The sequence below is a fragment of the Scyliorhinus torazame genome, chromosome 29, assembly GCF_047496885.1.
Source record: "Scyliorhinus torazame isolate Kashiwa2021f chromosome 29, sScyTor2.1, whole genome shotgun sequence".
NCBI classification, from domain to species: Eukaryota; Metazoa; Chordata; class Chondrichthyes; order Carcharhiniformes; family Scyliorhinidae; genus Scyliorhinus; species Scyliorhinus torazame.
Window position 1 is genome coordinate 40,640,936 of NC_092735.1, and position 23,023 is coordinate 40,663,958.

Here is a 23,023-nt window from a genome sequence, read left to right on the forward strand (position 1 = left end):
AATGATTCAATAAAACAGTGTTGCACTATTGCAAGTGTTGGTGACCTGTATGTGTTCCACAGATCAAGAGCGCCCTACACAACAGGGGCAACAATTCAAATTGCACCAAAGGTCACTCAAATTCGGGATCAATGATCTGAAAACAATCTTGCAGCCGTACCCCTAGGGGGAGGGGCAGGGGGCTGACTGCTATTTTATCAAAAAGTCCAACTCGGTGAAAAAGATCACATCGCGAAGTGACAAGTTCATCCAGCCAAAAATACTCTGATTGAGAAATAAAAATCAATACCCACAAAAGTCCCAACTCTGACCCCAGACTGGGCCATGTGGGGGGGGGAGGGGAGGAGAGGGGGGGGGGGAGAGGGGGGGGAGAGGGGGGGAGAGAGGGAGAGAGGGAGAGGGAGAGAGAGGGAGAGGGAGAGAGAGAGAACCAAATAATCTGCCCTCACGTCTCTCACTACAGACCTTCCGAGCGCCTTTTGTTCCAGAACTTTCTATTTGGGTCCTGGATTACTGCTCCTGATCACAAATAGGTTAAAGCAAAAGTTGGATGGGGAAGGCAAAGACACAAACTGAAGGTACCCAGCAAGCCAAAAAAAAACCACAGCACACACTTAAACTCATGGAAGCTCAATGCAATGGAACTAGATTAGCTTCTGAGAGTCAAACGAAATGACACGAGTTCCTAGCTTTAACATCAGTTCACTCTGGTCCAATAACTCATCGACTGCATTCACCAGCCACCATGCTTGATCCCTGTGAACCTTTTATCCTTTGGAACTGGCAAAGATCATCTTCGGACCAACAGGTGCTTTATCACAACTCCAGTTCTTCCTTTTTGGTCTCAAAGGATGAGTCATAGAGTGCGAAGCTGTGGTCACCTTTCGGAAGTGGATCGATAAAGTTCCGCAGTGGGTCAGCAACTGTTCTGTCCAGAACATCTCCAACCAGAATGATCAACTCTGGATTCACAATGATCTTCTCTTTGGTGTGGTCCACCATAAAGAAGACCACCTTCCTCGTCATTGTCATCTCCTCCCGGCTGCACGACTTTCTCACTTTCATTTCATTTAACGAACCGACCACCTAATCGGCAACTTTAACACCAGATGCCATTGCGTAGCCCGACATTTTTTCTTGTCCTCTTGATTTTGTTCTTAAATTTTTGGGGGCTCTCTCCTCATGTATTTTCCCACCAATCGGCAGCAAGAAAAGGAAAAATAAACGCCGACAAGAAGGTCGGTCTCTCTGTCTCCCCCCCCCCCCCCCCCCCAGTTTTCTCTGTACCGGCTCAAAGGGAGCGCCCAGAAGGACTGAGAGGAGAAAACGGTGAAGGACGACACAACCCATTTGAGTCATAAAGGTGGAGAGAGTCTTGGACACACCGGAAGGGTTGAAATTCTTTGGACTTGAGCGGTCCAGGCTTGGATCTACAACAGTTTAGATCCCCTTCAGAAATCTCATGGTGGTTATCTAGGATATAAGTGATGTAATAAATTTTGCATTGTCCCAGTTAGGGGCACAGACATTCACCAGGGTTTGACAAAGTGTGCCACGAACTATTGTTAATGTCCTCCATGATCTGAGATTATGTTTAAGGGGGAGAACTGTATTCTTTCCTCAATCAAAACTGCCATCCCCTCTCTTTGCCGTTAAAAGTTGGAATAAAGCCACTGGCCACCCCAAGCTTTGCGTAATCTGCTGTGATTATTAACACAAAGGTGCGGCTCCTGAAGGAATGCAATGTCAGTGTGAAGGCTTTTGAGATGTGAAAACACTTTGGAATATTTAACTGGGCCATTTAATCCCCTACGATTCCCTGTAACTAGCCTGACTGAGAGCGCTGTACCAACCTGACCGCCTGAGCTAGTCATGCGTATCGGGTCAGCAAATTGAATCAAAAGGAAAACAAGGCCAAGAAGATCGACTACACAATGAAAGAGGCCAAATACAGAAAGTCTTTGGTTACTATCAACGTAAAAAATACCTCCCCACCCCCCTCCATCTCGAGAACAATCAGCAGACTCCCGAACCACTGGAATAAAGACCAAACGGTGTGATAATAAACCATCACTAAATAAAATCAGAAATCAAATCCTAAGCTTGTCATCATAAACAAGATAAGCAGCAGGGATAAGATCATAAGACATAGGAGCAGAATTAGGCCACTCGGCCCATCGGGTCTGCTCCATCATTCAATCATGGCTGATATTTTTCTCATCCCCATTCTCCTGCCTTCTCCCCATAACCCCTGATCCCTTTATTAATCAAGAACCTATCTATCTCTGTTTTAAAGACACTCAGTGATTTAGCCTCCACAGCCTTCTGTGGCAAAGAGTTCCACAGATTCACCACCCTCTGGCTGAAGAAATCCCTCCTCATCTCTGTTTGAAAGGATCATCCCTTCAGTCTGAGATCGTGTCCTCTGCTTCTAGTTTTTCCTACAAGTGGAAACATCCTCTCCACGTCCACTCTATCCAGGCCTCGCAGTATCCTGTAAGTTTCAACAAGATCCACCCTCATCCTTCTAAACTGACCCAGAGTCCTCAAACGTTGCTCATAAGACAAGCTGTTCATTCCAGGATTCCATCTTACACTATATCTGGTGATAATGCCACCCCGTTAATGGGGTGTATCTCTGACATATGAACCACGTTATATAATACGCCACTGAAAAGTTGCTTGTTATAACAGCATAGCAAAAAACCTAGTGCATTCTGTGGCCATCTAAAATGGTCCAGCAATGGATGCTGGGAAAGTGGTCAAGGGTATTGACAGACAAGATTCAGAACAGATCAAACAAAGTTACAGCAAAATGCTTTGCAGACTTCAAAAGATTTCAGAGGTTGATGCCAATAAGATAAGTAAAAAGCCATCTCCAGTTCACCCCAGGATCAATATCAATCGAACTGTCCTGTTAATCACACTTGTTTACCAGACAGGCGGCACCTAATTTCCTCATTTGGAAGGGCCTCTTACGTTTCCAACACCTTCAGGCGTGCCCACCCCAAAATTGATGTGACACCCCTGATTGGGCTTGATCCATCAGGCTGATCAAGCCCTGATCAATTGATTGACAAAGGACCCAGAGACCGCCCACCAAAAGTGTCACGAAATTCAAACAGCATAAAAGTTACTGCACGGAATCATTCTTTCTCTTGAGCAGCAGTAACTAACTACGGTGACTTTCACCGGCCGACGAAGGAGACCACCACACTCCCAACAGGGCCAGAAGAGAACCAGATTGATAACTAACTGAGGACTACAAGACCGGAACGACAGATATCAGGCCTGTATCTGCCCAATGCTTGTCAGTCACGGCCAAGGTAAGATCTTGGAACGATTGGTGTATAGTGTACCCTCTGATTGGGAGTGTGTGATTGAATAACCATAACCATTGTGTGCACGTTTATAAATATTGTTCTGTTTTATAAACTGAGTCTCCTAGTCATTTGTCCATCGTATACGGGTTAAGACACACTGTGGTTTATAAAGGGCAACAATTCGAACAGTCGAACATGCCCTTAATTTTGATCCAGGCCAAAACAGGTGATCAAGCAGAAAACTACACCAAAACCCTCCTGACATAGCTCAGTGATTAAACTAGACATTGCATCTTAATTCAGGTTAGCCAAATATCTTGACCAGAACTACAAGAATCAACAAAGATGTCCTCGGGGAAAGGGGGACATGCAGCATTGAAAACATACCTCCTAAAATGCAGTACTGACATTCCCCACAGCTAACAATAATAATAATCGCTTATTGTCACAAGTAGGCTTCAATGAAGTTACTGTGAAAAGACCCTAGTCGCCACATTCTGGCACCTGTTCGGGGAGGCCGGTACGGGAATTGAACCCGCGCTGCAGGCCTTGTTCTGCTTTACAAGCCAGCTGTTTAGCCCACTGTGCTAACCCGACTGGAGTACGGACCACAATGTGAGCCTGGATTGTAGACCCCCATTCAGCAGGACCATCGTTCATTACTCCGAGTGTAAACAATAATGGCCAGGTATTGAAAAAGCACAGCTTCCAGTCATTACTCCTATTGTGGTAGTGGGTAAATCCTGGCTTTAGGGAAAGTTTCCTCGCCCATCACCTTTCTGAATAATTCCGACATAAGCTGTGTTGGGGTTTGGCCTCAGTCCCTTCTGCTGGGCCAACATAGGTTTTGTCGTCTTGTCCGGTTTTCTAAGTCATCGACGTTGGCCCGCAGAGACACACTCTCCATAATCACTGGTCAGCTTGGATCCCAGTGTACAGATCCTGATTTTTCTCTCGCCTATTTATTTTAAGCTCTTGGGGCATATTTAAATAAACTTGTTGCTTGAGTGTTTGAGTTAGTTTTTGTGATAGCGAATAACAGCATATCGAGAAGAAATTTGTAAAAAGAATCGTCGGGAGAAAGACCACGAGTGTTTTCACTACATCACTCAACCAGAAATTCCTCTCTTTCGCTATCTTCTAATCTCCTGTTGCAGTTTCACTGAGCTGTTGCCAGAAACGCTCCTCCCATTGTTAGTTATGCATTTTACTCGGCACACTTGTGTCCTTCTCTCTCTCCTGGCGTGGGACTAACTGGTGCATTGTGCAGCCTGCTGTCCTGTGCCACAGTGACGCTTTCGCTGTGATGTAGCTTTTAGAATTCAGAGGGAAGCAGAATATTTCTAAACGGCAAACCTTGGCAAAGAGGTAGGAATCCTTTTGAAATGTTTACGTACCGACTTACATCATCTTGCTGTGTTAAGTTGCAGTTTTGAAAGGGGGAGGGGGCATGAAATGAACTGAAATGAAAATCGCTTGTCACGAGTAGGCTTCAAATGACGTTACTGTGAAAAGCCCCTAGTCGCCACATTCCGGCGCCTGTTCGGGGAGGCTGGTACGGGATCGGCATCGAATGATCGGCATCATTCAGCCGCCATGAGGCCGATTTCTGACATCTCCCTCACACTGGTCATTATTAGGTCAAACTTGCACCTAAAGAGGGAGCAGAGTCCAACGCTCACCCCCCCCCCCACATCCTGCGCTCCTCATAGTTGAGGAATGCGTTCTGGTACGATCATAGCTAATATGAGGTGGACTCTCAAAGACCAAAAAAATAACATCGCCACCTTGTTTAGACTTTATTGACAGAAAGAACTACGTGCGTGTCCTTCAATTTCAGCAAACAGATTGTGTTTATGTAGAACAGTTGTTTCAACTGAATAACTCCAGAGGGAACAATGGTCATGCTTGCAAGATTTGTAAAGGCAGAGTCAGATCCCAGAGTCAGATCTCATGCAGTGAATGCTGATTTCTTGTTTCTGGCTGGAGTGGTGATTACCTTGTACAAGAGCCGAGTTTCTGGTTACACAGTTACGGTTATCTCCTGGACTAGCTTTGGTTGCTTAAGGGGGTCAGAGGGGGATTTCCCAGTTTTCTCCCCCTCTAATTGGGTTGAGTTTTATTAAACCTGTTCTCGGTCTCTTCCATTTACCGTGTGATTCTGGGTGAAGGAGGAGAGGTGATGTAGGTATGTTTTGCGATTCATAAGGAATGAGAGCTGGGATAGGCTGGAGAGCCAGCCGACCTTTCCTTATGTTCAATGTGTAATGAATGTGGTGGGGAAGGTAAATCTCTCCATACTGGCAGCACTATGGTCGGTACACTCAAATATTGTTGTCTAGTTTATTCACCCTCTATATATTTCCTCATCTCCATATTGGGGAGGGTTTGTCATGTGTAACTTTACTGTTCAGTATGATACAATACTTAGCCAGACAACTGAGCAGATATTTGATCTCATTACTGAAAAATATCTAAACTGTAAGTGGGCTTTGGAAAATCTTAACGAGGCTGTTTTAAGGTTTTATATGTACCATATCTATAGTGATGGCCTTCTGATCACATAGATTAGCTGTATATTAAATGTGATGTTGTTAATGACTGTGAGGTGATTTTATTTCCTGGGAGGATGCTAAACTGATATTTTATATCCTGGATTGTAAATGAAGAATTGTTACAATAAGAAATCAAAGGATTGCTGACAATTTGAAACGGACCCAAGCAGGACTCCCCACCCTCAGGAGCTCCATGATTCGGCATCTGTCTGTCTGTCTGTCTGTCTCTCTCTCTCTCTCTCTCTCTCTCTCGGTCTATCTGTGAGTCTCTCTCTCTGTCTATCCGTCTCTCTTTCTATCTGTGTCTTTCTCTCTCTGTCTGTCTCTCTCTCTCTGTCTGTCTCTCTCTGTCTGTCTATCCGTCTCTCTGTCTATCCGTCTCTCTCTGTCTCTGTCTCTCTCTCTCAATCTCTGTCTCTGACTCTCTCTCTCTGTCTCTCTCTCAGTCACTCTCTCTCTCTGACTCTCAGTCACTCTCTCTCTGACTCTGTCACTCTCTCTCTGACTCTCAGTCTCTCTCTGTCAATCTCTCTCTTAGTCTCTCTCTCTCTCAGTCTCTCTCTCTCTCAGTCTGTCAGTCTCTCTCTCTCTCTCTCTCTGACTCTCTCTCTCTCAGTCACTCTCTGACTCTCTCTCAGTCACTCTCTCTCTCTCTGTCACTCTCTCTCAGTCACTCTCTCTCTCAGTCACTCTCTCTCTCAGTCTGTCAGTCTCACTCTCTCTCTGACTCTCTCTCTGTCTCTCTCTCTGTCTTCAATCTGTCAGTCTCTCTCGGTCTCTCTCTCTCTCTGACTCTCACTCTCTGTCTATCTGTGTGTCTCTCTCCCTGTCCATCTGTCTCTCTCTCTCTCTGTCTGTCTGTCTCTCTCTGTCTATCCGTCTCTCTGTCTATCTGTGTGTCTCTCTCTCTGTCCATCTGTCTCTCTGTCTCTCTCTCTCTCTGTCTCTCCGTCTCTCTCTCTCTCAATCTCTCTCTCTGACTCTCTCTGTGACTCTCTCTCTCTCTGACTCTCTCTCTGTCTGTCAGTCTCTCTCTCTCTCTCCTGACTCTCTCTCTAATTCTCTCTCTCTCACTCTCTCTCTCTGTCAGTCTCTCTCTCTGTCAGTTTGCCAGTCTCTCTCTCTGTGTCTCTGCCTGTGTCTCTGCCTCTGTCTCTCTCTGTCTCTCACTCTATCTCTGACTCTCTCTCTGACTCTCTCTCTCTGACTCTCTCTCTCTCTCTGACTCTCTCTCTCTCTCTGACTCTCTCTCTCTCTCTGACTCTGTCTCTCTGACTCTGTCTCTCTGACTCTGTCTCTCTGACTCTGTCTCTCTGACTCTGTCTCTCTGACTCTGTCTCTCTGACTCTGTCTCTCTGACTCTGTCTCTCTGACTCTGTCTCTCTCACTCTGTCTCTCTCACTCTGTCTCTCTCACTCTGTCTCTCTCACTCTGTCTCTCTCACTCTGTCTCTCTCACTCTGTCTCTCTCACCCTGTCTCTCTCACTCTGTCTCTCTCTCTCTGTCTCTCTCTCTCTGTCTCTCTCTCTCTGTCTCTCTCTCTCTGTCTCTCTCTCTCTGTCTCTCTCTCTCCCTGACTCTCTGTCTATGGGATCTCCACACATTTGCCGTCCACTCCACCCCCCCCCAAAAATAAGCTCCGCAGCTCATCCCTGCTCCCACCCACTCCCCAATCATCCACCCACTCCCTCCACCCTCTCCAGCACATCTCAACTCACCTCACAGACACTCACCTCACACTCACCTCACAGACACTCAGACACAGACCGACAGACACAGACCGACAGACACAGACCGACAGACACAGACCGACAGACACAGACCGACAGACACAGACCGACAGACACAGACCGACAGACACAGACCGACAGACACAGACACAGACCGACAGACGCACAGGACACACTCAGGCACACACAGAGACACAGACACTCACAGAAACACAGACACACAAGATTATAATTGGTTATAATTGACAGGGTAACGGTCAGTACAGTGCAGTGTTTACCCACACTGCAACATAGCTGGTGTTAGTTAAGGGGGCCACAGTCGGACAGACAACTGAAGGCATACTGGGTAGTAATGAGTGCCCTGACCATCTTACCATTTACTAAAAGTGATGTTTGTCTGTGACAGGATGTGTACTCCCACAGCGCCAACTGCCCTCCAGAAAAAGGAGGAAGTGGAAAAGTTAGTTAGTAAAAGCCAAGAGGCCAAGTCATTTGCATATTGTCCATACAGTAAGTTCCCGGTTGGAGCCGCTTTACTGACAGAGGATGGAAAGGTCTTCACAGGTAAGCAATCTGCTCATCACTTTCTCCTCAATGTGCTTCATGTCTTCATCACTGAATTTTAACTAAAAGAGCCACCGATGAGGAAGACCCTGACTTGACGAATAATTCGCCCACCCAGTTAACGGAAATTGTCTGTACCACCGGAGATGGAGTTTGAGACCAGATCCTGCACTGTTCCCATTGGTTCCCTTAACCCTGCTCTCCTGTCCTTTCCCCAATCGCCTTCACGTCTGTACCAGCTCCCTGAAACAGACAAAAATTCCCACAAGAAAGCAGACTGTTTACCCTCCACACCAGTGGTATTCTAACTCCATGTGCCTGTAGTTAACTATATCCCAGTAATGTCAGCTTTGCGCAGGTGAAGGAGACACAGCCTGAGTGAGTGAGACACAGCCAGAGTGGGAATTGGAACTTGGTCTTTTGGGCAGTGTGGTAATTCGGCACGGAGGGGCTATTTCCCCTTTTGTTCTGTTTCCTTCGTTTGGCTTTGTAACTGGTATTCAGCAGGGAGAGATCCAGAGTGCATCTCGGGAAGCAGGGAGAAAACCAGAGAGCACCCTGGGAAGGTAGGTGATATAAAATCTTACCCCCAAGTTCCAGCGGCCTTCATTCCCAGAGCGGGAGAGAGCCGGGGAGCAGCTTGGGAACAGGTAAGTGATATAAAAACTTACCCCCAGGTTCCAGCGGCCTTCATTTTCAGGAGCGAGAGAGAGAGAGCGAGGGAGCCGGGGATATTCTGCTATTCTGAGTGATCCGACTTGAGGGAGGGGGGCGCGGGACTGAAAAGTGACATCACAGGAAAGCTGTGACCTGATTGGCTGAGAGGGAATCTGCACTAAATTTAAAAATTAAACACTGTTAAACTAATTAAACATAATTAATTCATTACTTAATCATAATTTAGAGGGGTATCTAAGCCTGAGATCGGAGAGTACTGTATTTAGCTTTTACATTTATAGTAGAAATCTAGTGCTAGGAAACATATAGTTAACAGTAACTTTAAAAAAAAATTGTTTTAATTGAATATACTAATAAATTGACGCAATGTCAGTTAGAGGGGTGTAGTGCTCTGACTGTGAGATGTGGCAGGTCCGGGAGGCTTCCAGCATCCCGGATGGCTTCATCTGCAGAAAGTGCACCCAACTGGAGCTCCTCACAGACCGCATGGTTTGGTTGGAGCAGTAATTGGATGCACTTAGGAGCATGCAGGTGGTGGAAACGTCATAGATAGGAGTTATAGAGATGTGGTCACACCCAAGGTGCAGGCAGAGAGCTGGGTGACCACCAGAAGGGGCAGGCAGTCAGTGCAGGAATCCCCTGTGGTTGTCCCCCTCTCGAACAGGTATACCCCTTTGGATACTGTCGGGGGGGATAGCCTATCAGGGGAAAACAGCAGCAGCCAGAGCAGTGCCACCACGGCTGGCTCTGATGTTCAGCAGGGAGGGTCAAAGCGCAGAAGAGCAATAGACATAGGGGATTCTATAATCAGGGGCACAGATAGGCGCTTCTGTGGACGTGACAAGAGACTCCAGGATGGTATGTTGCCTCCCTGGTGCCAGGGTCCAGGATGTTTCCGAACGGGTAGCGGGCATCCTGAAGGGGGAGGGCAAACAGGCAGAGGACGTGGTACATATTGGTACTAACGACATAGGCAGGAAGGGGCATGAGGTCCTGCAGCAGGAGTTCAGGGAGCTAGGCAGAAAGTTAAAAGACAGGACCTCGAGGGTTGTAATCTCGGGATTACTCCCTGTGCCACGTGCCAGTGAGGCTTGAAATAAGAAGACAGAGCAGCTAAACACGTGGCTAAACAGCTGGTGTAGGAGGGAGGGTTTCAGTTATCTGGCCCACTGAGAGCTCTTCCGGGGCAGGTGTGACCTGTATAAGAAGGACGGGTTGCATCTAAACTGGAGAGGCATAAATATCCTGGCCGCGAGGTTTGCTAGTGCCACACGGGAGGGTTTAAACTAGTATGGCAGGGGGATGGACACGGGAGCAATAGGTCAGAAGGTGAGAGCATTGAGGGAGAACTAGGGAATAGGGACAGTGGGGCTCTGAGGCAGAGCAGACAGGGAGAAGTTGCTGAACACAGTGGGTCTGGTGGCCTGAAGTGCATATGTTTTAATGCAAGGAGTATTACGGGTAAGGCAGATGAACTTAGAGCTTGGATTAGTACTTGGAACTATGATGTTGTTGCCATTACAGAGACCTGGTTGAGGGAAGGACAGGATTGGCAGCTAAACGTTCCAGGATTTAGATGTACTTTTCCTTGTTCTTTGTTGTTTGTATAAGAAACTCTTAAAAATCAAGAGATTCAGTTTAAAAATCGTTGTTGCTATGTTTACAAACATAAACCAATATGGATTAACTGTTGATTTATAAAGATTATTATTTAATCTTTAGCAGGTCAGAGTTCTTCACAAAAGTTATATTATTGTCCATTTGAGTGTAACAACTTTCAGCGATCACATCCTGAGATCCAAAGACACCTGAAGATCGTCCCACCCAAAATATAGACAAGCTCATTTGCAGACATTCTGGGTGGTTGTCTAAGATGAACATGTTGCAGCTGTACAAAACTCTGGTGCGGCCGCATTTGGAGTATTGCGTGCAATTCTAGTCGCCGCATTATAGGAAGGATGTGGAAGCATTGGAAAGGGTGCAGAGGAGATTTACCAGAATGTTGCCTGGTTTGGAGGGAAGATCTTATGAGGAAAGGCTGAGGGACTTGACACTGTTTTCGTTAGAGAGAAGAAGGTTAAGAGGTGACTTAATTGAGGCATACAAGATGATCAGAGGATTGGATAGGGTGGACAGTGAGAGCCTTTTTCCTCGGATGGTGATGTCTAGCACGAGGGGACATAGCTTTAAATTGAGGGGAGATAGATATAAGACAGATGTCAGAGGTAGGTTCTTTACTCAGAGAGTAGTAAGGGTGTGGAATGCCCTGCCTGCAACAGTAGTGGACTCGCCAACACTAAGGGTATTCAAATGGTCACTGGATAGACATATGGACGATAAGGGAATAGTGTAGATGGGCTTTAGAGTGGTTTCACAGGTCGGCGCAACATCGAGGGCTGAAGGGCCTGTACTGCGCTGTAATGTTCTATGTTCTACCCCCTCCCCCCCATCTCCATAGACTAATGAGGGGCCAAACAGATGATTTAGGACTCCTTGTGAAACTGGAAAGCCCTGGACATTAGACATTCTCCCACCATTAGGGCTGGTGTCCCTAGGAAGGCAGTTAAACAACTGTTTGCATCTCTATATATGTCATTAAATCCTATTGGACCCCCTGTGACTGCTGCTTATAAACATTTACCTGCTATGCTGCGAAAACTGAGCAGAACCACTGTATACTGCAGCCCCAAAGTCCAAAAGCCTTTTCACATCATCCTTCCTATACCCTCACTTGCAGCAGCAAATGCAGAATAAACTTGAACAATACCTGAGTTTTATGTACTAGTTATTTTCATGGGTGGCACAGTGGCCCAGTGGCTAGCACTGCTGCCTCACGGCGCTGAGGACTCGGTTCGATCCCAGCCCCGGGTCACTGTCTGCGTGGAGTTTGCATATTCTCCCCGTGTCTGCGTGGGTCTCACCCCCCACAACCCAAAGATGGGCAGGGTAGGTGGATTAGCCACGCTAAATTGCCCCTTAATTGGAGAAAAAATATTTGGGAACTCTAACTTTGTTTTAAAAATTGGTTACTTTCAAAACGTCACCAGTAACACAGGAGCGGAACAGCAATGGGGACCAGCAGAGTAACAGTGAATAGCCAACTAAAGCTGTCTGCCAATGTCAAATTAAATTTAAATGGAGGTAATAAAATTCATCACAAAATATCAACAAAAGGTTTCAACCTGGTCGTGATCAGCTTTAGACGGAAACTGTTCCCATCCCATAATACTGCTGGAGTCACCCTGCTGCATTCCACAGGTCCCAGTAAAACATTACCCAGGAGCTCAGCAATGACCTTTCACCAACTAACTCCCCCAGCTCACAGTTTAAGTAGCTGACACAGCATACTCCGTGCCAAGTTCACCATAACAGCACAAAACATTTGTGTAATGAAGTGAGGGAGGAACACTGGCATGTTTGTTTTTTATTCCTGGTGAACACCAGTGGTCATTCGTGAGAATGAAGCCCCCCCCCCCCCCCCACCCCACCCAGGTACCCTGCCCTGTGAGAGGGTCTTGGTGACTGTAGACTTCCATTGGTTTGGTCCACGGTGATGCTCGGCAAAGCACTACAATAGTTTGCCGTTACCTTCTGCACAATAGCTGACCAGGAAACTCTCCCATTCTTGCCATTTGTGAGAAGAGTTCAGACCTTGTTAATGCATTTAAATAACTTGTGTACGAAATAACTTGTGGTGTACGAAATAATTTGTGCTGTACGAAATAACTTGTGGTGTACGAAATAACTTGTGGTGTACGAAATAACTTGTGGTGTACGAAATAACTTGTGGTGCACAAAATAATTTGTGGTGTACGAAATAACTTGTGGTGTACAAAATAACTTGTGGTGTACAAAATAATTTGTGCTGTACGAAATAACTTGTGGTGTACGAAATAACTTGTGGTGTACGAAATAACTTGTGGTGTACAAAATAACTTGTGGTGTACAAAATAATTTGTGCTGTACGAAATAACTTGTGTACGAAATAACTTGTGGTGTACGAAATAACTTGTGGTGTACGAAATAAGTTGTGCACTCAGTAACTTGTGCACTAAATAGCTTGTGTACAAAATAACTGGGCATCCCTCCCACTCCATAACCAGGGGGGGAAACCGATTGACTTTTCTGCTGATGTCTTGCTTGCTGTGTTTTGTGTTTACTGTTTCATGTTATTGGTCTGTATTTTGCTTTGTTTTTTTGTACAAAGGAACCGTTATTGAACTGAAATATATTCCCATTCCATAACTGCCTAAAGTCAGGTTCAATCTGTCTGTCCCAATTGTGTTATCACAACAGAAGCAGTAGTAAAGGCATCAATAGAGAAATGGTGTTGGGATGATTGATGGGATTGAAGGCTGATAAATCCCCAGAGCCTGATAATCTACATCCCAGAGTACTTGAGGAAGTGGTTCCAGAAATAGTGGATGCATTGGTGGTCACCTTCCAGGATTCTATAGACTCTGGAACATCCCTGCAGATTGGAGGGTAGCGAATGTAACTCCACTATTTAAAAAGGGAGGTAGAGAGAAAGCAGGGAATTATTGACCAGCCAACCTGACGTCACGTCGGTAGTGGGGAAAATCAATTATCAAAGATTTAATAGCAGAGCACTGAGAAAACAGTGGCAGAATCGGACAGAGTCCGCGTGGATTTATGAAGAGGAAATCATGTTTGACAAATCTACTGGAATTCTTCGAGGATGTCACTAGTAGAGTTGATGAGGGGGAGGCAGTGGATGTGGTTCATTTGGACTTTCAGAAGGCTTTTAACAAAGTCCCGCATAAAAGATTAGCGGGTAAAAGTAAAGCGCAGGAGATATGGGGTAGTGCGTTGAGGTGGATAGAAAACCGGTTGGTAGACAGGAAACAGAGAGTAGGAATTAACAGATCTTTTTCAAATTGGCAGGCAGTGACTTGTGGGGTGGGATCAGTGCTCGGACCCCAGCTGTTCACAATATACATTAATGATTTAGATGAGGTGGCAGCACGGTGGCGCAGTGGTTAGCACTGCTGCCTCATGGCGCCGAGGACCCGGGTTCGATCCTGGCCCCGAGTCACTGTCCTTGTGGAGTTTGCACATTCTCACCGTGGGTCTCACCCCCACAACCCAAAGATGTGCCGGGTAGGTGGATTGGCTGCGCTAAACTGCCCCTTAATTGGGAAAGAAAAGAATTGGGAACTCTAAATTTTTAAAAAATCATTTAGATGAGGGAACTAAATGTAATATCTCCAAATTTGCAGATGACACAATGCTGTGTGGGAGGGTGAGCTGTGAGGAGGATGCAGAGATCCTTCAGCAGGATTTGGACAAGTTGAGTGAGTGGGTAAATAAATGGCAGAAGCAGTATAATTTGGAGAAATGCGAGATTATCCACTTCGGCAGCAAAAACGAGACGGCAGATTATTATCTGAATGGCCATAAATTAGGAGCGGGGAATGTGCAGCGGGACCTGGGTGTCCTCGTACACCAGTCACTGAAGGTAAGCGCGCAGGTACAGCAGGCGGTAAAGAAGGCAAATGGTATGCTGGCCTTCATAGCGAGAGGATTCGAGTACAGGAGCAGGGATGTCTTGCTGCAATTACACAGGGCCTTGGTGAGGTCACACCTGGAATATTGAGAGCAGTTTTGGTCTCCTTATCTGAGGAAGGATGTTCTAGCTATAGAGGGAGAGCAGCGAAGGTTTTCCAGACTAATTCCTGGGATGGCGGGGCTGACGTATGAGGAGAGATTGAATCGGTTAGGATTGTATTCGCTGGAGTTCAGAAGAATGAGGGGGGATCTCATAGGAAACTATAAAATTCTAACAGGACTGGACAGGGTGGATGCAGGAAGGATGTTCCCGATGGTGGGTGTGTCCAGAACCAGGGGGTACAATGTGAGGATACAGGGTGGACCATTTGGGACAGAGATGAGGAGAGATTGAATCGGTTAGGATTGTATTCGCTGGAGTTCAGAAGAATGAGGGGGGATCTCATAGGAAACTATAAAATTCTAACAGGACTGGACAGGGTGGATGCAGGAAGGATGTTCCTGATGATGGGTGTGTCCAGAACCAGGGGTCACAGTCTGAGGATACAGGGTGGACCATTTGGGACAGAGATGAGGAGAGATTTCTTCACCCAGAGAGCGGTGAGCCTGTGGAATTCATTAGCACAGAAAGTAGTTGAGGCCAAAACATTGCATGTTTTCAAGAAGCAGTTAGATACAGCACTTGGGGCGAATGGGATCAAAGGATATGGGGGGGAAGGCGGGATCAGGGTACTGAATTGGATGATCAGCCACGATCATAATGAATGGCGGAGCCGCTCGAAGGGCCTCCTCCTGCTCCTATTTTCCATATTCCTATTACTATTGGCCTCAGAACCATTTGGGAAGGTTGGGGGGGGGGGGGGGAAGAGATGGAAGGAGCCAGGGATCCTGTTCCTGGCCTCCAGCCAGTCATTCCTGCTGCCAGGTACCTGGGAACAAAAATCAAGTGCGAGCAGGGTCAGTGAAGGTGTGAAGCCCCGAATGGCTATTGGTCTCTCTGTCAGTTTGTGTGAGCTCAGCCATTTGGACGAGGCACCGAGTGATCAGCATCTGTGCAAATGAACCCTCGCAAAGAGTGATCAGCATCTGTGCAAATGAACCTCGCACAGTGAGATTCAGCAGGTTCCTAATAATTTGATTTATTTCATCTCTTCCTCTTCAGGTTGCAATATTGAAAATTCCTCTTTTACGTTGGGAATCTGTGCTGAAAGGACTGCCATTCACAAGGCTATCTCAGAAGGTTTCAAAAAATTCAAGGCAATAGCTATTTCTAGGTACTGACTCGGACTCTGCTGTGGTACTTTATTAGAAACTTGTCAAGCTAGGCACTCGCTTTGTGTCTTATCTAACCCCGTCTCCCCTGGGATGTCAAACCTGAGATTCCCCACTTGCGTCACATCGAGAGTTTAAAGCCATGGTTTTGACTGTCATTGCTTCCTGATTCACCTTCCAAAGAGGGTCCAGAAATGTGACATTGTCTGATTGGCAGGATGTGGCGAGCAGAGTCTCACAGGGGTCTGTGCTGGGCCTCAACTTTTTACAATTTACATCACGGCCTTAGGTGTGGGGAGCGAAGGCATGGTAGCTAAATTTGCAGACAACACAAAGGTAGGTAAGAAAGTATGTTGTGAAGAAGACATAAGAAGTCTGGCAGTGGAATATAATGTGGGAAAAAGTGAAGTTGTTCACTTTGCAGGAAGAACAAAAAAGCAGAATGTTACTTAAACAGAGAATGAATATAGAATGTGGAGGTGCAGAGGGATTTAGATGTTCTCGTGCACAAGTCACAAAAGGTTAGTCTGTAGGTACAGCAGGAAGGCTAATGGAATGTTATCCTTTATTATGAGAGAATTTGAACATAAAAGTAAAGTTGTGATGCTTCAGTTTTACAGGGCATTGGGGGGAACCACATCTAGAATACTGGCTGCAGTTTTGGTCTCCTTATTTAATGAAGGATGTGAATACATTGGAGGCAGTTCAGAGGAGGTTCAGTATCAATACCTGGAACGAGTGGGTTGCCTTATGGGGAAAGGTTGGTCAGATTGAGCTCGTCTCCACTAGACTTCAGATTCTCCTGAGGAAGGAGCTGTGCTCTGAAAGCTCGTGATTCGAAACAAACCTGTTGGACTTGTGGGTGATTCCAGAACATGGGAGCAATGTTTTAAAACTAGGGGTCATTTTAATAGGACAGAGAAGGGGAGAATTATATTCTCGGATGTTGTGCAACTTTGGAACTCTGCTCAGAAGACAGTGGAGACGGAGCCACTGCATATTTTCAACGCAGAGTTAGATTTAATAGTTAGATTTAATAATTAGATTTAATAGTTAGATTTAGAGTTAGATTTATTAGTTAGATTTAATAGTTAGATTTAATAGTTAGATTTAATAGTTAGGTTTAGAGTTAGATTTAATAGTTAGATTTAATAGTTAGCTTTAGAGTTAGGGGCAGCAGGTTGGGGCAGTGGTTAGCACTGCTTACCTCACGGCGCCGTGGTCCCAGGTTTGATCCCGGCCCTGGGTCACTGTCCGTGTGGAGTTTGCACATTCTCCCCATGTCAGCGTGGGTTTCGCCCCCACAACCCAAAGACGTGCAGGTTAGGTGGATTGGCCACGCTAAATTGCCCCTTAATTGGAAAAAATGAATTGGGTACTCTAAATTTTTTTTAAAAGGTTTAGTTAGAACATAGAACATTACAGCGCAGGACAGGCCCTTCGGCCCTCGGTGTTGCGCTGACCTGTGAAACCACTCTAAAGCCCATCTACACTATTCCCTTATCGTCCATATGTCTATCCAATGACCATTTGAATACCCTTAGTGTTGGCGAGTCCACTACTGTTGCAGGCAGGGCATTCCACACCCTTACTACTCTCTGAGTAAAGAACCTACCTCTGACATCTGTCCTACATCTATCTCCCCTCAATTTAAAACTATGTCCCCTCGTGCTAGACATCACCATCCGAGGAAAAAGGCTCTCACTGTCCCCCCTATTCAATCCTCTGATCGGATTTGGAGTTAGGTCAGCCATGAATGAGCTTGCTGAATGGTGCAATGGGCTGAATGGTGCAATGGGCTGAATGGTGCAATGGGCTGAATGGTGAAATGGGCTGAATGGTGAAATGGGCTGAATGGTGCAATGGGCTGAATGGTGAAATGGGCTGAATGGTGAAATGGGCTGAATGGTGCAATGGGCTGAATGGCCTTCTCCTGCGCCTATTTTGTATGTTCGCATGGCCCAAGGGAATTCTGTAAAATGAGACACAAGTTACTGTAAATCCCAGAATTCTGGATTAACAAGAATCGTGTAGAATTCCAATCAATCAGTTGTGGGGAATGGTCGCTGTAATGGGCTGGATTCCTCTGCCCCGGGATGGTCACGGGCGGGACATTGGGATGTACGGTCACCGGGCGGGACATTGGGGGGATGTACGGTCACCGAGCGGGACATTGGGGGGATGTACGGTCACCGGGCGGGACATTGGGGGGATGTACGGTCACCGGGCGGGACATTGGGGGGATGTACGGTCACCGGGCGGGACATTGGGGGGATGTACGGTCACCGGGCGGGACATTGGGGGGATGTACGGTCACCGGGCGGGACATTGGGATGTACGGTCACCGGGCGGGACATTGGGATGTACGGTCACCGGGCGGGACATTGGGATGTACGGTCACCGGGCGGGACATTGGGGGGATGTACGGTCACCGGGCGAGACATTGGGATGTACGGTCACCGGGCGGGACATTGGGGGGATGTACGGTCACCGGGCGGGACATTGGGGGGGATGTACGGTCACCGGGCGGGACATTGGGGGGATGTACGGTCACCGGGCGAGACATTGGGGGGATGTACGGTCACCGGGCGAGACATTGGGATGTACGGTCACCGGGCGAGACATTGGGATGTACGGTCACCGGGCGGGACATTGGGGGGATGTACGGTCACCGGGCGGGACATTGGGATGTACGGTCACCGGGCGGGACATTGGGGGGATGTACGGTCACCGGGCGGGACATTGGGATGTACGGTCACCGGGCGGGACATTGGGATGTACGGTCACCGGGCGGGACATTGGGATGTACGGTCACCGGGCGGGACATTGGGATGTACGGTCACCGGGCGGGACATTGGGATGTACGGTCACCGGGCGGGACATTGGGGGGGATGTACGGTCACCGGGCGAGACATTGGGATGTACGGTCACCGGGCGGGACATTGGGGGGATGTACGGTCACCGGGCGGGACATTGGGATGTACGGTCACCGGGCGGGACATTGGGGGGATGTACGGTCACCGGGCGAGACATTGGGATGTACGGTCACCGGGCGGGACATTGGGATGTACGGTCACCGGGCGAGACATTGGGATGTACGGTCACCGGGCGGGACATTGGGGGGATGTACGGTCACCGGGCGGGACATTGGGGGGATGTACGGTCACCGGGCGGGACATTGGGATGTACGGTCACCGGGCGGGACATTGGGGGGATGTACGGTCACCGGGCGGGACATTGGGATGTACGGTCACCGGGCGAGACATTGGGGGGGATGTACGGTCACCGGGCGGGACATTGGGGGGGATGTACGGTCACCGGGCGGGACATTGGGATGTACGGTCACCGGGCGGGACATTGGGGGGATGTACGGTCACCGGGCGGGACATTGGGATGTACGGTCACCGGGCGGGACATTGGGGGGGATGTACGGTCACCGGGCGGGACATTGGGATGTACGGTCACCGGGCGGGACATTGGGGGGATGTACGGTCACCGGGCGAGACATTGGGGGGGATGTACGGTCACCGGGCGGGACATTGGGGGGGATGTACGGTCACCGGGCGGGACATTGGGGGGATGTACGGTCACCGGGCGGGACATTGGGGGGATGTACGGTCACCGGGCGGGACATTGGGGGGATGTACGGTCACCGGGCGGGACATTGGGGGGGATGTACGGTCACCGGGCGAGACATTGGGATGTACGGTCACCGGGCGGGACATTGGGATGTACGGTCACCGGGCGGGACATTGGGATGTACGGTCACCGGGCGGGACATTGGGATGTACGGTCACCGGGCGGGACATTGGGATGTACGGTCACCGGGCGGGACATTGGGATGTACGGTCACCGGGCGGGACATTGGGGGGATGTACGGTCACCGGGCGGGACATTGGGATGTACGGTCACCGGGCGGGACATTGGGATGTACGGTCACCGGGCGGGACATTGGGGGGATGTACGGTCACCGGGCGGGACATTGGGGGGGATGTACGGTCACCGGGCGGGACATTGGGGGGATGTACGGTCACCGGGCGAGACATTGGGGGGATGTACGGTCACCGGGCGGGACATTGGGATGTACGGTCACCGGGCGGGACATTGGGGGGATGTACGGTCACCGGGCGAGACATTGGGGGGGATGTACGGTCACCGGGCGGGACATTGGGGGGGATGTACGGTCACCGGGCGGGACATTGGGGGGGATGTACGGTCACCGGGCAGCAAGGCTGGAGAATCCCGCCCAATGTTTCTGGACGATTGTAAACACTCTGAGATTTCAAATCCCAGCTGCAGACCCGAGGGTTGAAATGTATTTATAAATGTGAACATTCTCTTCTCTTTCAGTGATAAATCAGATAATTTCATTGTTCCTTGCGGGGCGTGCAGGCAAGTCATGGTAGAGGTGAGGCCTCTTTATAAATCTTACCTCATGGTCTTTAATCTTCTAAATCATTTGAAGAATAAAGGGATTCGGGGATATGGTGTTCGGGCCGGAAAGTGGAGCTGAGTCCACAAAAGATCAGCCATGATCTCATTGAATGGTGGAGCAGGCTCGAGGGGCCAGATGGCCGACTCCTGCTCCGAGTTCTTATGTTCTTATATTTCATTTCAAACCCAGTTGTTCTGCGTAAAGCTGCAGCGAAACAGTGGGATTGCAGAGCTGCTTATAATCGGTCTGGGGTTTGGGGGGGGGTCAGTCTGGGGGTGTGGTCAGTCTGGGGTTTGGGGGTCAGTCTGGGGTTTGGGGGGTCAGTCTGGGGTTTGGGGGGTCAGTCTGGGGTTTGGGGGGTCAGTCTGGGGTTTGGGGGGTCAGTCTGGGGTTTGGGGGGTCAGTCTGGGGTTTGGGGGGTCAGTCTGGGGTTTGGGAGGTCAGTCTGGAGTTTGGGGGGTCAGTCTGGGGTTTGGGAGGTCAGTCTGGGGTTTGGGGGGTCAGTCTGGGGTTTGGGGGGTCAGTCTGGGGTTTGGGAGGTCAGTCTGGGGTTTGGGGGTCGGTCTGGGGTTTGGGGGTCAGTCTGGGGTTTGGGAGGTCAGTCTGGAGTTTGGGGGGTCAGTCTGGGGTTTGGGGGGTAAGTCTGGGGTTTGGGGGGTCAGTCTGGGGTTTGGGGGGTCAGTCTGGGGTTTGGGGGGTCAGTCTGGGGTTTGGGGGGTCAGTCTGGGGTTTGGGGGGTCGGTCTGGGGTTTGGGGGGTCAGTCTGGGGTTTGGGGGGTCAGTCTGGGGTTTGGGGGGTCAGTCTGGGGTTTGGGGGGTCAGTCTGGGGTTTGGGGGGTCAGTCTGGGGTTTGGGGGGTCAGTCTGGGGTTTGGGGGGGTCAGTCTGGGGTTTGGGGGGTCAGTCTGGGGTTTGGGGGGTCAGTCTGGGGTTTGGGGGGGTCAGTCTGGGGTTTGGGGGGTCAGTCTGGGGTTTGGGAGGTCAGTCTGGGGTTTGGGAGGTCAGTCTGGGGTTTGGGAGGTCAGTCTGGGGTTTGGGGGGGGGCCAGTCTGGGGTTTGGGGGGGTCAGTCTGGGGTTTGTGGGGTCAGTCTGGGGTTTGGGGGTCAGACTGGAGTTTGGGGTCAGTCTGGGGTTTGGGGGGGTCAGTCTGGGGTTTGTGGGGTCAGTCTGGGGTTTGGGGGTCAGTCTGGGGTTTGGGGGTCAGTCTGGGGTTTGGGGGTCAGTCTGGGGTTTGGGGGTCAGTCTGGGGTTTGGGGGTCAGTCTGGGGTTTGGGGGTCAGTCTGGGGTTTGGGGGGGTCAGTCTGGGGTTTGGGGGGGTCAGTCTGGGGTTTGGGGGGTCAGTCTGGGGTTTGGGGGGTCAGTCTGGGGTTTGGGGGGGTCAGTCTGGGGTTTGGGGTCAGTCTGGGGTTTGGGGGGGTCAGTCTGGGGTTTGGGGGTCAGTCTGGGGTTTGGGGGGTCAGTCTGGGGTTTGGGGTCAGTCTGGGGTTTGCGGGGCAGTCTGGGGTTTGCGGGTCAGATCGGTCTGGGGTTTGGGAGGTCAGTCTGGGGTTTGGGGGTCAGTCTGGGGTTTGGGAGGTCAGTCTGGGGTTTGGGGGGTCAGTCTGGGGTTTGGGGTCAGTCTGGGGTTTGCGGGTGAGATCGGTCTGGGGTTTGCGGGTGAGATCGGTCTGGGGTTTGGGGGTCAGACCGGTCTGGGGTTTGGGGGGTCTGGGGCTTCGGGGCGGTCGGTTTGAAATGTCTGTTTTAATAATGCCTGATTTTGAACTGATATTTATTTTATTTACCAAAGCAAATCTCCTTCTTCCCTCCCTGTGTGTCGCTGTAGTTTGGGACAAAGTGGGAAGTGCACTTAACAAAGCCAGACAAGACGTACAAGACAATGACTGTTGAAGAACTCTTGCCGATGTCCTTTGGACCCAGGGACCTGACAACCAAATAGTGGACAATGCGTTCAGTGATTACGGATGTAATTGTTCTGGGACTGGAAGCTTTCGCTTCCTGATGTTAACACAGAACTTTTAGTTTTACTCTTATACCAGATTTGTAATTTTCTAATACATTCAAATAGCTTCTTAAAAGTCTCCAGGAAGGATGGGAAATTTCTGAATTTGATACTTGACGTAACATTTGGACCATCAAGTTGAAATGAAATGAAAATCGCTTATTGTCACAAGTAGGCTTCAAATGAAGTGACTGTGAAACGCCCCTAGTCGCCACATTCCGGCGCCTGTTCGGGGACGCTGGTACGGGAAGTTGGATACAATTATGTTATTTTGAATGAAATGATTTTATTTTCTGAAAGACTGTTAAAGAGAAAAGAGAAGAGGGGAGAGAGAGATAGAGAGAGAGAAAGGCTTCTGACTGTTGTAGAGCCATATTCATCCAGGCAACTGTTGAGTATTCCGTCATACTCCTGACCTTGCAGATGGTGGACAGCTTTGGGGAGTTCCTCTCTACAGGATTCCTAGCCCCGACACAGTATTTCTATGGCTGATCCAGATCAATTTCTGGTCAATGGCACCCCCCAGGTTGTTGATAGTGGGGCTTCAGCAATGCTAATGCCATTGAATGTCATGGGAAGATGCTGAGATTCACTCTTGTTGGAGATGGTCATTCCCTGGCACAAATGTAACTTTCCACTAATCAGCCCAAGCCTGGCTATGGTGCAGGCGTCACTGCATTTGGACATGGACTGCAATTGGAGAGTTGCGAATGGTGCTGAACATTGTGAAAACCACAAACATCTCCACTTTTGATCTTATCATGGAAGGAATATCATTGATGAAACAACTGCAGATATTTTGGCCAGGAAACGACCCTGAGGAACTCCTGCAGTGATGTTCTGGGATTGAGATACAAACAGACGATTCAGCTCCAATAACCACGTCCATCTTCCTTAGTGCTCAGCATCGGCTCTAGCCAGCGGAGGATTCCCC

At 48.9% G+C, this 23,023-nt stretch overlaps 2 protein-coding genes and 1 pseudogene across 8 annotated transcripts in view; 1 reads left to right on the forward strand and 2 right to left on the reverse strand.

Annotated features, from left to right (window-relative positions):
* Positions 1-23,023, reverse strand: part of LOC140404101 (uncharacterized) — a 214,929-nt gene that overhangs the window by 137,715 nt on the left and 54,191 nt on the right. The window contains exon 1 of one of the 7 annotated variants that reach the window (XM_072492514.1): positions 7,983-8,027. The exons of the other annotated variants lie outside the window; for them this stretch is intronic. The gene's annotated coding sequence lies outside the window, so the exon portion shown is untranslated. Of the gene's footprint in view, positions 1-7,982; positions 8,028-23,023 lie in introns of those variants that run through there. 7 annotated transcript variants of the gene reach the window in all.
* On the reverse strand, positions 645-1,116 carry LOC140403799 (cofilin-2 pseudogene; annotated as a pseudogene).
* Positions 7,961-22,120, forward strand: LOC140404102 (cytidine deaminase-like). The gene is given in 5 exon segments (XM_072492515.1): positions 7,961-8,002; positions 8,004-8,172; positions 15,542-15,653; positions 20,002-20,059; positions 21,913-22,120. Coding segments are annotated over 5 exon segments (495 nt in total). The 3' UTR covers positions 22,027-22,120.